The 17,127-nt window shown below is 44.5% G+C and overlaps 1 protein-coding gene across 2 annotated transcripts in view; it reads right to left on the minus strand.

Annotated features, from left to right (window-relative positions):
* LSP1 (lymphocyte specific protein 1) overlaps positions 1-17,127 on the minus strand; it is a 67,035-nt gene that overhangs the window by 25,462 nt on the left and 24,446 nt on the right. The window contains exon 1 of one of the 2 annotated variants that reach the window (XM_081205340.1): positions 15,430-15,666. The exons of the other annotated variant lie outside the window; for it this stretch is intronic. Within the exon in view, the coding sequence (XP_081061466.1) occupies positions 15,430-15,488 (59 nt within the window). The 5' untranslated portion in view covers positions 15,489-15,666. Of the gene's footprint in view, positions 1-15,429; positions 15,667-17,127 lie in introns of those variants that run through there. 2 annotated transcript variants of the gene reach the window in all.

Raw genomic sequence — 17,127 nt, forward strand, 5'->3', positions numbered from 1 at the left:
GTGTGCTTTTTTTCTTCTAATACAGTATTCTAAATGAAGTCATTCATGGACTTTCCATCATGACCTCTGTCCCATATGTATGTGACAATACTTGACAAAAGGCCTGATTCAGAAACACTCTTAATCCAAAATTTTCCAGCTTGCCCCATTCCAGTAGCAAGAGAAAGTCACAATTTGGGTAGATGTATTTGGGATCCTCATCTTGTTTAAACTGTGCTTTTTCCAGAATGTCAAACCAAGGGTTTAAAATGGGAATTGCAACGCCCCTCCCAGATCTAGCTTGCATCCTTGCCCTGGATTAGACCACTGGGAGTCCATTAGGAACATTGTAACAGGCATTTATATTGCCATTGTAGCCTCCTTTCGCCGCTCCCTTTGTTTCTCAGTTGCATGTGACTAATTTTCTCTCCATGACCTCAGAAGCTCATGATCTGTTGCTCTTTCTTTTGCTCTGGCTGCACGGAATTTAATTGAAGGACAATTACTTCAAGAGCAGCAGTACTCCAGTGACATCGCATACAAAAAAGGCCAAAAAAAGATACAGCTACATGCTTGAAAGATAGGCTGCACTAGCGCCCTGCCAAATGGCATCCTCCTGGCAACAAGCTCACTCCTACGGATTCCACCTGTCTCTCCATTATCAAGTTCTTCCTTTTAGTTCAACCTCAGTAGCAGAAAGTAGATGTATTCATGTTTGCATTATTTATACGAACGAACCACCAATTGTTGCCAGTTTGGAGAAGTTGCAACCTTGTCCACATCAGCTGACTCAACTCACTACATCAATTCAAGACGGCAGCAGTACCTTCTCCTCAAAAGCCACAATTTTTGTGGAGATCATTCTATGTGGAGATGTATGGCTTTTAAAACTTGCTCAAGATCCTTAAAGTGGCATAGTTATCTTGATAGAAATGGTCCTCTGTTTCCATCATGGGTGAGATGAGTCAGAGCAAAGCATTACAGCTACAGCTGGACAGGAAATTGTGCTTCCTCTGCGATGAAGCCATTTTAAGCCCACTTCAGGTGTTCCTACTCCATGTGATTAACACCCCACGGAAAAGGAAGTGGGGACAAGCTCTCTCACCCCCATCCCCCTCCACAAGCTGGAAGGTGACTGCTTGCAACAGGGATAAAACAGGTCTGATATTGTTATGTTGTAGGTGAACATATCAGACGACACAGCAATTCTTCAAACAGCTCTTGTTTATTCACAGGCTAGAACAGAACTGAACTGAAGGGTTCAGCCAGCCTGCTTATATAGAGCTCCACTACAATGCAACTTTCTGTAGCTATCCAATCACTGAACGTCACTTTGAATTCCTTATTTGCATATGTGGACCTGAGTGAAAACTATCTACAGTATCCCCCTGCTGGCCCAGGGTGAGAACAGTACATAACAGATATATTCCTGCATTCAGTGTTCTTCCTTCCTCTTTTGGAGGTGTTATGGCTGCAACAAGGAGCCTGTTCTCCTCTTACAGGCTCCCTGTGATTTTAGAACCCTTGAAAATCAGGGTTCGATGATGAGTGGGGAGTCTACAACATGAGCAGAGCTGGCTCACATTGCAGTCACCATCCAACTTGTGGAGGGCAACAAAGATGGCAGAGAGTGCAGGGCAAGGGCACTCGGCCCTACTATCTGCACCACGCTGATATAGGAACACCTCACTAGGACTTTAGTCAAAGGAAATTTATTTTTCTCCACAGCTGTGCACCTCCTGGAATATATATTTTTGTATAGGATTTGTCAATTGGCTTGCGGGTACAATTGTCTGTGGTTCTGAAAATCACGTGGCATTGGCAGGGCACATAAACACATTTGACTGCTGTTATCAGGCACTACACATTATGGAAAGACCTCTCCTCTAAGTTACCCCAGTATTAAGCAGTTGTGGCATGATCTCACCACATTAGTGTTTCCCCAGCACCCACAGAAGAGGCCAAGTGGGAAAATGCTAACACAATGACATCACGCCATAGCTTTCTTCTTCATTTCCAGGAATCCAAACACATTTTTCCCATAATGCACAGTTTCAGCCAGAGATATTCTGGGTGTGGGCCCTAAACTTTCCAATGTTCTGTGCAGAAGGGATGTGGGGGTGTCACGGCTGCTGGAGAGGGAAGAAATATGTGCTGCAAACCCAGTAATAATCCCCCAAGCCTGTAATCATATAAACAAAAGCATACTACTCATTAAGCATGATATATAGTTTGGCATTCTGTATGCAAAAATAAAAAATAAAAAATCACCTGTGGACTATGCCATATATGTATTATGTCTGCATCGTAAGGGATGGTCAAGTGAAAAGCCAAGAAAAAGAATTACATTGAAAACATTTTTTTTTCTTTTTATTTGGCCCCCTTTGCACAATTAGTTATCCTTCTTGATCCACTTGAGTTTCTCAGATGTTTGCGCTTCCTGGTGAATCAGACAGGAGAAAGAGCTGAAAGAAAGCAATCAACGTCTGAGCCCACATGCACACACAAAGAAACAGCTTCTTGAGTCTTGATTCACTTCTCTTTTCAGTGATAAGAGATGGTAGAAATGTTAGCAGGATTGCAATCTCTGATGCACAAATGGGCATGGAATACAGAGTAATCTAGAGACCTGGGGCTTACCTAGACATAACAGGGCAGCCTCCTCTGTTAATTCTGATAAAGAGGTAGGGGCAAATAGGGGTCTAACTCTCTCTCTCTCTCTCTCTCTCTCTCTCTCTCTCACACACACACACACACACACACAAAATATGCACCCCATGGGTGCGGGAAATCGAACCCTGCTCCCTTCTTCATCTCACTTTGCCTGTCTGCACCCTTATCAGTTAATGCCTGCTCTTCCCCAGCTCAGCACACTTTTGGCATCCAATCTGGGAGCAAAAGTGCCCATGGAGGTAAGATGGGAGAGGCTAGGTTCAGCTCCCCTCACCCTGACCCATCTTTTTGTTGTAAAATGTAGAACTCCAAGACGCAATGTACCTCCCCATCGTGTGTCATGTAACATGGCCTGTATTTTGGTTGGTTGGTTGCTTTGTGGCAGAAGACAAATATGCTACCAAACACAATACACATTCACTGTGTGTCATATCTGAACTGTGGGCATGGGCCTTTCATTCACTTCTCTCTTCAAAACACACTAGAGATGATTAAGGAAAGATATTTTATTCACTTTAAAGAGACGAAGTGCTTACGAATACACAAATACAAAGCTCAAATGCAATTCATGTGGTGTACACATTTTGTATGGAACTGTCAAACCAGAATATCAACCTAGCCCTGCCATTGGACAAAGCGTGGAAGTCACAAAAAGAGAGCAAATCGCTACTTATTTACTTTATTATCAATGCATTTTTACTGCAAGGGTTACTATGCTTGGTTACTATGCACCTTGATGCAGGAGTGCTCAATAATAAGGCAGCAAAATTTATTTATTCCTTTATTGTATTTATATTCCACCTTTTTCTCCAAGGAGCTCAAGATGGTTCACCGCTTCTCATTTAATCCCCACAACAGCCCTGTGAGGTAGCTCAGGCTGAGAGGGAGAGTGACTGACCCAAGTTCACTCAGTGAGTGGGGATTTGAACCCTGGTCTCCCAGGTCCTAGTCTGACACTCTAACCCAGGCATAGGCAAACTCTGTCCCTCCAGATGTTTGGTACTACAATTCCCATCACCCCTGACCACTGGTCCTGTTAGCGAGGGATGGTGGGAATTGTAGTCCCAAACATCTGGAGGGCCAGAGTTTGCCTATGCCTGCTCTAACCAGTATACTATGCTGGTTTGGATCAACTCTAATTTTACATATAGTCAGCAAGGGTTCCTGCTTGAAACACCCTGGAATTCCTTGTCTATGTAGACAGAGGTTGGTGCAGGATCAAATAATCCTGAGATAATTATGTTTGAAGCCTTCTAGATTCTTTGTGTAAACATGTTTCAGAATTCATCAGGCACTTGCTTTCCTTGCATGTGTATTTTCACTGTATTTTAATACATCTTTTTAAATTTTAGTGTCTATGTAAATGAGAAAAATGTAATTATATGCAGGTTTCACCCAAGCAAGCACTTCAATAGCTCCTTACAGACAATTCCGCTAGTTTACCTTTAGGGTGTTCTGTAATCTCCACACTCATTGCTATTGCAATGCTATAAATGATTTCCTCAAGTAAATGCTTTGTAGAGTGGCTTCCTTGGTGAGGAAGCCAAATGAATAGATTACAACATTTACTGGGGCATTTTACACTCATTAGCTAACCAGCATAGTAGAATTAGTTCCATATATTAAATTCCTGAAATAAATAACCCCCTCTAGTATATCATTTCCTTTTTAAATGGATGGCTAAATGTATTTTCTACACCAAATGTTTCCCAGCAAATGTGCAACACTCCAGTGGTGCTGTGCAGACACTGGGAATAATTTAACCTTGACGTCCTCTGGCTTATCTTCCACCTGAAACTCTTTCGCCACAATTTGTGTCCACTTTTCATAGTCTGACTCCAGCCCCTGGCTCTGACAACTTCCCCAGTGTCCTAATGTCATATTAAAATGTCACACTGTTCATGCGTTGCAAGCTCCTGGCAGTGATTTCCTGGTATGGAAAAGGGAAACAACGATAGGTTATGTTTTTAGGGACTCAGACCAAACATTGAGTCTCTGAAGGCATGAATTTATTACAAAGCATCATTAACTGTGTCGGAATGTGCTCAGATATTTATGGTACAAGGGGGTGGCTTAACTGTATGACCCTTTTGCATTTCTAGTTCAGTAGTACACAAGATAACAGTCACATTGTTATGTGGAACAAAACAGAGCATTCCCCCCCCGCCCCCCAAAAACCTCCACAGGGAGGATCTTCCTCTAGCCTAGCTCTGTCTGTCCTGTTTAAAATAGAGCCAACAGCCATTTCCTCTGACCCCATTCCACGCCCACCCACTTTTACTGGCTTGTCTGCCCACACCTTTCACACAAAAGGACGAGAGACAAATGTGAGCCTTCTTTCAGGCCTTGGGGATGAGCTGAAATAGGGGTCTGTCCTTGCCCGCTTCTCTTACATAGCATATCTTGCTGGATGACTTAAGAATGAATTGGAGCATGTCTTCTGTGGACCTGAGTTCAAGAACTGCAGGATTAAGAATGACTGGAGGGAAGATAGAAAGGAGACCCCCCAAATGGAATTGCCTGAAAATGTTCTAAATCATACTGTTTCTAACTAAAATATTGTCAACACGAGGATAGAGCCAGGAAGGGGAAGCTCACCACGTAAGTGTTAGCCTACCTAGCAGACACTGACCAATTGTAAGTGAAATGTGATACATCGTGGACACAGCCTCACCTCAGAGGCAGATTTGGGGGAGTGTGAGCAGTTCAGTGGCACTGGGCATAAAGTCTTGGGAGCACCACAGCTATGTTGTAGAATGGAAGGTGAGAGGCGGGGGGGGGGGGGAATTTCAGCATCACACAGGGTGCTGCTGAAATTTGAGATCCCAAGGTCCACCACTGAGTGTCTGATTGGTTCAGAGGTAGGGAGACCAGCTTTTCAGATAATTGCTACTTCCCAGAGTAGCCAGAGCCCTACAAGAGTTTTGAAACCAAGGGAACAAGGGACAGCCCTGGCCTCTCCAGCTTGGTCCCTGAAACTCTTCTGAGGACAAAGATTGGTTACCTCTTTTGCTACCCACTTTTGCCCAGCCCTGAACTGGCATGTAGCCCTCAAAAGGGAAAGTAGCTCTTAGAATGGAAAAGCCCCACTGCACCCCTGCTACACAGTGTAAAAGGCAACAAACTGTTGGCGTCCCTATGTGGGTTGCAGCACCAGCTCATTTTCCAAATGGAATACAATATCTGGGATGGCCTCTTTGATATCAAGGGCACAAAAAAGAGAGGGGCGTTTTTTGCCCAATGACTCCATTAATGGGACAGTTAACATATTTGTCAGGTAGAAGGTGGCTGACGACCATTTTAACAAGCCAGTTGTGAATACAGTATTTTTACTCCATTTTTTCCCCAGTATTTATCTCCATTCACTCCTTAGCTGCTATAATGGTCTCTCATCAATCATTCGCCTCTCCCGCAGATGCGTTTGCCAAACAGTGTTTGTTCTCCACAGATATCAGAATCCTTCTCATACATGATTCAGCTCATGCCTGCATGTATTGTAGGCTCCCAGCTTGGGAATTGTGGCATCCAGATTTATTCATTTTCCCCACTGGCTAGTGAGTGGAAGATAACTGAGCAAAAGTCTCGCGCAAGGAATGCAGGGTCTGCGTAAGAGGAGCAATGTGAAATCGCAGTATAAGCTAGCTAGAAAATTGAAATGCAAGGAATAACATATGCCATGCTAAATATTTGATTTGCTTTTTTTAAAAAAGAAAGAACAAAACCCTCAACAATTAAAGACATCCTGCCAGCCACGACATTAGATTCTTCTAACAAGAGAAGCTGTCAATTGGCAAAGTGATGGGCAGTGACAGCCTGAAACAGTTGATTTACACGTTCCACAAGCCTGCAAGGCAAGATGAGACATATTTCAGAATGCAAAATATGAATGATGAAAGGAGGTTCAGAGGAAAGACCCCTGGAGAGCCTTCCCAGACTAGCAGGTTTCCTGATATAATAGGGCACAAGCTGCTTAGTGGGACACTGAGGATTAAAGCTAAGTCCCTGGTTAGCGTAAGTACTACAGGGAAACCAAGAGCCAGTTCAAAGGATATTTAAAATGAAGTTGTGCTTCATTTGGTTCTTGCACTCTGAAGCTGTCTAGCATCTGATGCATTTCTAAAGATATTGGTAGCCCTCATGCAAAGACCACTAGGGTGGAAAAATCCCTATCACTTGGGGATCAGATGTTAAACTTGTCCAGCTGGCAGCATGCCCAGATTCCATAGTTCTTCAGTGAGCAAGGGGGCTGCAGACACCGAACAACTTAGTAGGTCACTGATTATAGCCACTGTGGCACCATGCAGTTCAGAGTGGATTGCAGTGAATCAACTTCTTCTGCCACACAAAGAGTCTAGAATGGCTGAAGGCAACGCTTAAGAATGTGTGCATTAATGCCTCGGACACAGCTTCACAAGTCTAGATTTGTATGCTGACTCAGAGATTGAAAATTTATAAGGGCTTTTGGAGGGGTAGGGTTGCCAGCCTGGATAATACCCTCAATCATACCAATGAAGGGAGATGCCCCCATTGCATCTCTTGCCACACTTCTTTTTTTATTGCATTTATATCCTACCTTTCCTTCAAGGAGCTCAAGGTTATCCCCCACCAAGCAGGATAAACCCTTTCCCCTTGATGTGCTGGATTCCCCACCCCATGAGATCCCTTAAAGGTGAAACATTCAAAATTGGCACCCCCCACCTGCAATCTGAAATGGTACAGTCCATTCTGCCCACTCTCTGAACTGCATGGGTAGACCAGCCTCACTCTTCCAGAGCCATCGCTCAAGCATCTTTCCCGTACCCAGGCTGGATTTCATTGAGTTCTCTGTCAAGAAGTCCCACTTGAGTCCAAGATAGCTTGTGTCCATTGGAGATCCCTCTGATTCAGGAGGTAACTGACATAGTGATACTGCAGTCCATTGACACCAGACATGCCACGAGGAGTCCTTACACATAGTTAGAGGTGTGACACACAGCTAAGGGCTGGGTAGAAGGCAGCTGCTGCACTAGGGACACAGCAACCCACAGTGTTTGGAAATTCTGGGAATGAACGCATACAGTATTCAGAGAGGGGGACAGCTCATATTCTTACACTGACAAGAGGGGACTTAGCTATCAGGCTTCCAAGGGACAGGTGGGCATCAGGAGTGGAATGGGGGTATCTCATGAATGCCCAGCTGAAGAGGAATCTGGCCATTTAAATAGCAGCTTGAGCTAAGCTCAGCTCAGGATACTTTCCATCTTGCAACCCCAGAGGCAGGCAGCACACCAGCCTTAGATGTGTCCAGCACTGCGTACTCACCACTCAATTTTTGTATCCGCACCAAACTGTTTTCCTGTCATTTGCTAACTTGTTCGGATGTAAAAGAGTGCTTTGTGCATGAGTGTCAGCGCTCCTTGTTCTGTTCCTGGCATTGCTCATGATTTGGTGCACGGCATCGGAAGTTACAGGTCAAAGATTTTAACTGGTTTAAATGGCTATTCCCTCTCCCCAGGAAAACCTGGGAACTGCAATTCTGGGAGAGGGTCAGGGTTCTCCAGCAGAGAATGTTCAGCATGCTCCCCAAACTACAAAGCTTCCACTATACCTCAGTACTGCCCTCTGTAAATGGAAGAGAGTGAAAGCCACTGAGCTTGCTATGATCACTAATACACAGTGCAGTCCAGTGCATATCTACATTTCAGAAGTACAGTACCGTAAGTCTCATTAATTCCAGGTAAGTGTGAAGAGGATTGTAGCCAAAAGGATGCTACTGTATACTCCACCATGGATAACCAATAGGATTCCCCACCGCCTCATTTCAACATCTTAGTTGATAAATCATATAATTCTTTCACTAGGTAATGGATTGCATCTGCATAACTTTGCACATGAACAAAGCAATAGTTACGCTTTAAGTGCAAAAGCACGAGTTCTTTGCTTTTTGATGATACTAGTCTGTGTCACAGCAGGCATCGGCACCAAGCAGCCTTCAATTTGAGACAGGGAAATTCTTCTACAATAGGCCCCTGTCCATGTCAATGTTATTATAGTAAAAATAATACCGTATTGTCCTGAATATAAGCCTCACTTTTTTCTCAAATTCTGACCGTGAAAAGTTAACGTGCGGCTTAAATTCGCAACCTTACAAAAATGGGCTTTCACGATATCGCTGCTGAAACAGACATACAGTAAAACAGAGCAGGTGTGAGTGTCTGCAGAATTTTAAGGGAGCGGCTTATAGTCGGGTGTGGCTTATATTTGGGCCAATATAGTAATTCCCCCCCCAAAAAAAATGTGTTGTCCAATTAACTGGGGACACAAATATTTTTAATCAAAATGTTTTAATTTATACATCTAACCCATTACTTGACCAAATGTTGCAAATTGATAACTATCTGTGATTACTGTCATTCATATATTTAACAAACACCCTTTTATGGAGGAGGCTAGAGACCATTTTCCTATCTGCGGTCTGAAAGGATGTTCACAACTCACAAAAGAATTGGACCATATGAATTCTGCGTGCAGAAGGTCCCCAGCATCTCTTGGTAGGGCTGAAAAAGACCCTCCTTGAAACCCTGGAGAGCTGCTGCCAGTCAGTGTAGACAAAACTGGGCAGGAGGTATGATTGGTCAAGCTCAGTGCCAAGCAGCTTCCTATTTTCACGTATTCATATTCCCTGGGACAACTCAGATATTCCACCAATGGTGGCTGGTGCTCATTGGGGCAGAAAAGAGGGTGGTCAAAAGTAGTTGGGAGTCAGAACTAATGACTGGTGGAGCCAACTAGCTCTAGTTTTACTGCCACGCTCTTCCCTGTCGAGTTCTACAAAGTCAACTCTGGGACGAAGGAGGAGGAGGAAACTGACAGCCAGTTCCACCCCATACATGGTTGTCAGTAAGAAGAAAGGTTGGTGGGGACGGGCTGAGGTTGGTGGGCAGTTCCCCATTTACCGTACCCTTAATGAACTGGCCTCCACCCGTGCTATTCCCGCACTGGCTATGACTTAACTTTTGCCTATACCTGTTTTGCCTAGCCTCCTCCCACAACTTGACAGAAGCTAGTTCTTACAGTAGAATGCACTCCTGCCCCATGCTTCTAGAACTGAGGCTGCAGTTCTGACCCTACATAACTCAATGCCTGCCCCACTGAATTCAATAGGTCATCCTTCTGAGTAGTCATGGTTAGGAGTGAACTTTTAGCTGCTTTCTGTTTAGCATCAAGAATGACAGCCAGCAGCTTTGTTCGCTGTGGTCAGTTTGATGTTTTCTGCAGGAAACCTATGAGGTGTGGAAGAGAGGCACTTGCTTCCAAGCCCATGGTGGAGATGTGTGACGGAGTCATCATTGCCCATTGTCGCTTGGTACACACCTGCAGTGTGTTTGGAGACGTGTCTCTCCGACACATTTTACTGTGGCTCAGTGGTGGGGAACCTCGGGCCTGGGGGGCAAAAGCGGCCCTCTGCTCATCTCTATTTAGCCTCAGAATTCTTCCCAGGCCACACTATTCCGAGTCTTTCTAGAAACTAGCTTATAGTACAAATGTAAAAAATTACTCCACCTACTTTTGCCTCCTGCCCCACCCACCACAGGTATTTGGCCCCAGGAGAATATTTCAGATGGGAACACGGCCCCTGGCCTGGAAAAGGTCCCTCCCCCCTCATAACAAAATCCTGTGTAGCTGTGGAGAACCCATAAAAGTGTCCCAAACATAGCCTTAAAAAGGTGAGCTTTGTCTCCTTTGCCTCTTCCCTGACCTATGGAAAGAGATAACAAGCAGAGCTTTGCATGAAAACACTTGCCAGGAGTACCCCATTTGCATCTGAAAAGCCTGGCATTTGGGAAGTGCCCATCAAGCTGAGGGAGCCCAGGGTGATTGCTGGGAGACCTTATTGCCAGGGACTGTGTAATTAACTAGGAATGACATTGGGAAAGAATGGACAATTACCATCTTATCTAACTCTCGCCTTCCCTTCCAGTGCCTGCCAGGGTTGTTAAACAGAGCCTTTGTTAGATGCAGCATTGCTTCAAGTTGCTTTATCCCAGATTATAATAAGTAAACAATGACAACAATGCCTCGCACTTCTGAGAGGATGTCTGCCACTACAGTACCGTCCAAGCCTGCCTTTACATTTACTCAAATCTCAGGCTTGTACACTGACATTAGCTCACTCAAGTTTTATGCACGTAAGGTTTCCCAAAACAAAATAATTCTGTTTATCCTTTTCTCTCCGTCCCATCACTTTGTCCCCAACATTATCCCCGACCCTTTCTTTCAGTTCTGTTTACCAGGCTTGCCATAGATACGGCTTCCCCTGACTTTGGGGACACATTCACTGGCTTCCTGACCTTCACTGACATGTAAGGACTCTTGAATTGGCCTCATTGACTTCACTGGCAAGGAGAGCCTAGTAGTTGAAATATGCCACTTTTGAAGACTCACACTAACGTGGGATCAAAATGGAAAGAGGGCAGTTTTAAAAACCAAATGTAAATTCTGACCAACGTAAACTATACAAGAAACAATTTAGATGTCGGAAAAGTCAAAAGAAGATTTAAGTATCAGTTGTAAAACGAACACCTTAAGATAAACTGTACGTTATTCAGTCCCTCTATCTGTTTTACTGGAAGCTGGGTAGGTGAAAATTTGATATGTAGTCAGAATTCTATTGGGGAAAATAATGGTTTTGATCCCATTAACTTTAGCTGCTCAGTTAACTACTGAACCTTTTAAGTCTTCTTTGTCTATGGTAGCTTTATGACTCTGGGACAGGCAGGTTTCATTTTTGTTGTCCTCACAGATCCTAGTCCAACACTCTAACCTCCAGATCACACTGGCTCTGGAATGTGTATGAACTGGTAATGTGGAACATTCAAGAAGAATTTTTACCCAGGTGAAACCTGAGAAGCATGGCTACTGTTTAAACTAAAAAAATACTGAACTGGTGGGTTCTGAATGTTTCACCATGTGGAATCCTAGCTCTGGTGTGATTCCTGCTCCACCATCTCAGGTACTCAGAAGATCCAGAGGAAGGGATAAAGGAAGCATCACAGGTGCAAGCAAGGGCACTCTTGTTTGGGGGAAGGATTTTTATTATTATTATTCTGCTGGTTCTGCTTGAATATCTCTTTCCCAACAGTTTATAAAAACCCAGGTGCGATGTTTCTGAAGGTGTTGCCTGAGCTATCAGGGTTTGCCACGTCTGACAGTGAATGGCCATCAAATATGCCACAACTTTATTTCTCCTACTATGAACTAGGTGATATTTGCAAACCTGTTATGGGTGCTTGAAGGATTCAATGTTTGTAGCTGGTTTACCCTCTCCACCCCCACAATTCATCATTTATTTTGGAAGACTTTGCTGCTCTCCCCACCTAACAAGACATTTATCTTCAGCTTTGTATTTTGGTAAAAATGGGACAGTGTGTCATTATCTTCACTGGTCTTATATTGCCACCACCCAATCTTGTTTAGTTTCCCAAGCGTGGAACCCCAGATCTTTAAGAATGTTGGAATTGTATTTGACAGCTCCATTACACGTGAAATTATTTACATATCCCAAGCCAACTGCAAGTGGAATTATTCCAAAATGAGATTCCATGCAATATAACAACTTATTGTGCCCCATGCTGAGGAGGGGGCTTCTCATTCTCAGTTTAGATTCTTTTAACCCCATAAGGCAGATTAAAAGAAAAGCTCTTTAAAAAACATAACATTTGGGAGCAATCCAAAGAAAAGGGAGTATGCCAATATTCCAGTGAAATCACTGAAATGTAGTTTGCAATCCAATACACATGTCTATCAGAATAAACACAGTGAAAAATGCTTTTATTGTGCTGTTAACATATAGGTAGGTGCTTAAACAATACAATTCTGTGCATGTCTTTTCAGCAGTAAGCCCCACTGAGTTCAATGGACTTACTCCTAGGTGAGAATAGGATTGCAAAACTGGGCTTTATATGAGTTAAGTCTCATTGAACTCATTGGGGTTTACTTCTGAGTAAGAAGTGCTGTCAGGCTCATTGATTTCTGTGGGATTCTCAACTTTTTTTTACATACCCACTCTACTTTGTTAAAACTCATTAACTCAAACAAGATTAAGAATCCATCTTAGTGGGGTGGGGGTGGGGACAAGTCACCAAGCCAAGTATCCATTGAATATATGGTTGAAGTCAGCTTGAGAATTACCACTGCAATTGGTCCCTCCCTGATCTTCAAGTCAAGAGTTGTACAAGGCAGACCCTGCATAGACTGGACAAGGGAGACAACCTTCCTTTGCACTTAAGAGAGAAGTTATCTATAGAAGGGAGGCATCCCTTAAGGTAGGAAGGGAAATCTAAACTGAACATAGTGAATGAACGTATCAACATCCTAGAAATCTATAGCCCAAAGGGCAGAAACCCTCCAGTCCTATTCTCTAAAAGTGGCTCCACTGATTTCATTGTGACTCTATAGAGTAAGGGTTTCAAGAGACTGCATATTTGAAAGTACAAGAACCATTTGTAAGACAATACAAGGGGTACTTACTTCCAGGAACCACAATACTAGGAATAACATTTCTCCTGTAGTAACTTTTGTGGGGGTTACCGCATAATTTCAGAGCTATTTCTTCTGATTTGCACAGATGTGATGCTACTTGCTCAATAACCTTTGCAATGCAATGTTATCTCTCTAACCTTCACACTGGTAACTAATAAAAATCAATATTCTGTGGCGGTTTATTAACAGTATAGGCTCACGTGTGTGAGGGTCTATATGTTAAAGCAGATAGCCATTTACTTTATGGTCACTACATTTTTGGGGGGTGGGGGGAGAATCCAAGTTGAGGATGATGATATTTATTAAATTTCTGAACCACCCTTCATCCGAGGAACACAGGACAGTTTACAATATAAAAGCGCAAAAATACAGAATGTAGTAACAAAGCAAGCAATTGCGCACGCACACAGACACACATCACACAGTTTCAAAGGCCATAGATTAATCAAAAGCCTGGGAGAGGAGCAATGTTTTTGCCTGGCACCTAATGGTTCTAATGCAACGAGGAGCTGGTCACCTGTCAGAGTTAGGAGTTATACCACACCCCTAGAAACATGAGGAATTGGGGCGTGTAGCATGTTTTACTACAGTATATGGCCAAAGTTTGCAGACAATGGGCTCGGTCCCACCTGGGATTAGAGCTGCCACATGGAACATTTTTAAACAGTGACCACAGACTATATGATCATCTGTTTTCCCCATATTTGACTTACATCCTCTCTGTTTCTTGCTTTGTGATAGAAGATGTTCTCTGAACTGGAACTATTCTAACCAATACATAGATTTAATTTCCCCCTGTGGTATTTAGTTACTGCTGGATCAGCATTAATTAATAGCATTGGCCAGCCATAGCACACAGCAGCAGTCTTCCAACTTTTTTAGCCCCAGGACCCACCTTTAACATACATTTGGGGACCCATTTCTAATTTATTTATTTCATAACCATATATCGGTATGGTTGTAGTGATGCTGCTGCTGCAACCCACCTTAGACCAGGCTGTGAACCAGCAGTGGGTCCTGACCCACCAGTTGAAGATCAAGGGCATAGAGCAATGCCTGAACAGGCAGAGTAGGCAGGGATCCCATGGAAACTCCCCTATGAACTCTGTCGAAAGACATCTCCATCTGCCCAATCAGCCTGCCAACTTTACCCTTTCTCAGTTTTAGACAATGGAATGTTTCAAAATTTGCATAGACACCCACAAACTAACATTGGCAAACTATCCAAGAAAATCTTGTCAGTGACATCTGTCTTCTTTGGAGGGTCAAGTTTAATGCCCAACTTGCCTCTCGGTTGGTAACATTATTTCATTAACCTCATTATTCTACTGCCTGCAGATGGTCTTATTTTTATTTTTAAAGGGAATAAGTCAATGCCTTTCTCAGAGCTCCACTGTTCTCTTTTCCAAAGATGTTTACAGTGTGAGTCTATACATGTCTACTCAGGAGTAAGTCCTACTGCATTCATTGGGACTTACTCCCACTGTATAACATTGAAGCCTTAACAGTGCGATCCTGTGCATGCTTACTCAGAAGTAACCCCCATAACAGTCAATAGGATGTACTTTGTCGTAAGTGTGCGTGGGATCGCCGCCTTAGCTCTCCCAACGAGATTTCAGTGCACATTTTCCTTTTCACTGACAAAAAGAAAACAATCGCTTTCCCACCACACTGCTCACAGTAAAGAAAGATTCTAGTATCTTGGTCAGAAGTTCGGTCATTTTAATACCCCGTCCCTTTAAAGGACTTCACCGTTTAAATTTCTCCTTATTCAAGTTAATTACCCTGCAAATTATATTAGCTGCCAATCCCATCTCTCTCACACCCTCAAAAAGCAGATCCCCAGAGGCAACTGCCTTCGGTGCCAAGTCGCTCCCCCCGCCCTCCCCAAATGCCAGAGCCCTGTAGGCTCAGGTAAAGCCCTAAGGTGCAATTTTCGGTAGGGTGCGATTATCTAGGAAAGCGATCCATAGATCCGCGGCTCCCCCCGCTCCAAATTCCATCACTCCCTGAACGGAAGAGGCTTTTTCGCTGCCATCGCAACAGAAAAAGCCAACGCCGTGTGGACTCACGTAGGATCAAGAAGCGGCGTCTTCCCACAAAAATCTCGGCCACTTGGGGGGCGGGTGAGGTTAGGGGGAAGATCCCTCGAAGCGAGGAATCAGCCCAGTCCGTGGCGCGAGCACCGTGTAAACAAAGGAAGAGCTCCATCTCGGTATCCCCATCTCGCCCGTGGGCAGGTAAAGAGAGGCTTACCTTATGAGGTTCTGCAAGCCTTGCTTGCTGGAATTCCGCCTCAGGATCGCGCTGGTCATGGTTGGGGAAATGAACCCGGGGCAGGCGCTGAACTCCTGCCTGCGCGGAAAGCCGCCTCCTCCTCCCTTCTCTCCCTGCTTTTTAATAATCTCGTTAGATAGTGTGCGCGCTCTCCCTCTCTTTCCCTGTCCAGGAAGTTCTGCAGCTGGTTTCCTTTTGTTTCTCTAAGCCCCCCTATCCGCGTCTCCCCCACCCCCCAGCCCTGGTCTCTTCCACCTCCACGTTCTCCTTCTCAGACTACTGGAAATGTCAGGGAGAAGGAAAGCTTTCAGCTAGCTAGCAGAGGTGAATCCCCTCCCTTTCTCCCATCTGATTGCAGAATAAAGTCAGGGGGAAGTTTAAACTGAATGGGACACTTCCCTGCTTCGTTAATAATTCATTGCATTTCTAGCCCACCGTATCCTCCAAGGTGCATGGTCCTCTCTGCTCCGTAATTAATCCCCACAACAATCCTGTGAGGTAGGTTAGGCTGAGAGGCAGTCAGTGGCCCAAGATCACCTTGTGAGCTTCATGGCCAAGTGGGGATTGGAACCCTGGCCTCCCAGCTCCTAGTCCAACACTCTCACCACTACACCACACTGGCTCTCATTCCTTTCCTCATTCATCTTTTGGTCTTTCTCTTCCACTTCCCATTTGTCTTCCCTTCTCTTTCTGATCCATTCAACGACCCCTAGCTGTTTCCCTATTATGTAATCACAAAGCAAATGTTTGCAAATCGATAGTATGAAGCCAGGCTGAAGGCATTTCTTAATAAGAGCTGAGCAAGTGACTGAAGATAAATTTATGTGGCTGCTAAAACACTTAAGAGGCAATCCAACTGGGCTCTGTTGAAAAAAACAGTGAAGCTATGGGTCAAGTCTGCTGGTCCACTGTAGTCCAGTAAACCCCCATGGAATCAGAGTTTTCAAATACAGAAAACCCCACAGAAGGCACAATCATGTAGGATTTAGTGTGCAACTGGTGTGTAAATTGTTGCTGATGATAAGAGCCAGTGTGGTGTAGTGGTTAAGAGCAGTGGACTCGTAATCTGGGGAACCGGGTTCGCGTCTCCACTCCTCCACATGCAGTTGCTGGGTGACCTTGGGCTAGTCCAGGGGTCTGCAACCTGCGGCTCCGGAGCCGCATGTGGCTCTTTTACACCTTTGCCGCGGCTCCGGGGCGGATACTAGTGAGGGGAGGAGGCGCATTGTGCGCCCCAACACTCCCCACTGTGGTGGGTGCTGTACTGGCTGTGACGTCGCATGGGGGAGGTGCGTGCGTTAGTCCCGACGTCACCTTCCCACCCACTGTCAGATCGCGGCTCTGGAGATATATTTGTTTTAAATGTCACAATGGTTTTGCGGCTCCCAGGTTTTTTTTTCCTTCGGAAACGGGTCCAAGTGGCTCTTTTTGTCTTAAAGGTTGTAGACCCCTGGGCTAGTCACACATCTCTGAAGTCTCTCAGCCCCACTCACCTCACAGAGTGTTTGTTGTGGGAGAGGAAGGGAAAGGAGAATGTTAGCCGCTTCAAGACTCCTTCGGGTAGTGATAAAGCGGGATATCAAATCTTCTTCTTCTGGATTAAGCCAGTGGCCTATCTTGTTCAACAACCCGTAGCAGCCAAACCACACAGTACTCTCCCAATGGCTATTCAGAGGC

This window comes from Podarcis bocagei (genome assembly GCF_964188305.1).
Source record: "Podarcis bocagei genome assembly, chromosome: 1".
Taxonomy (NCBI): domain Eukaryota; kingdom Metazoa; phylum Chordata; class Lepidosauria; order Squamata; family Lacertidae; genus Podarcis; species Podarcis bocagei.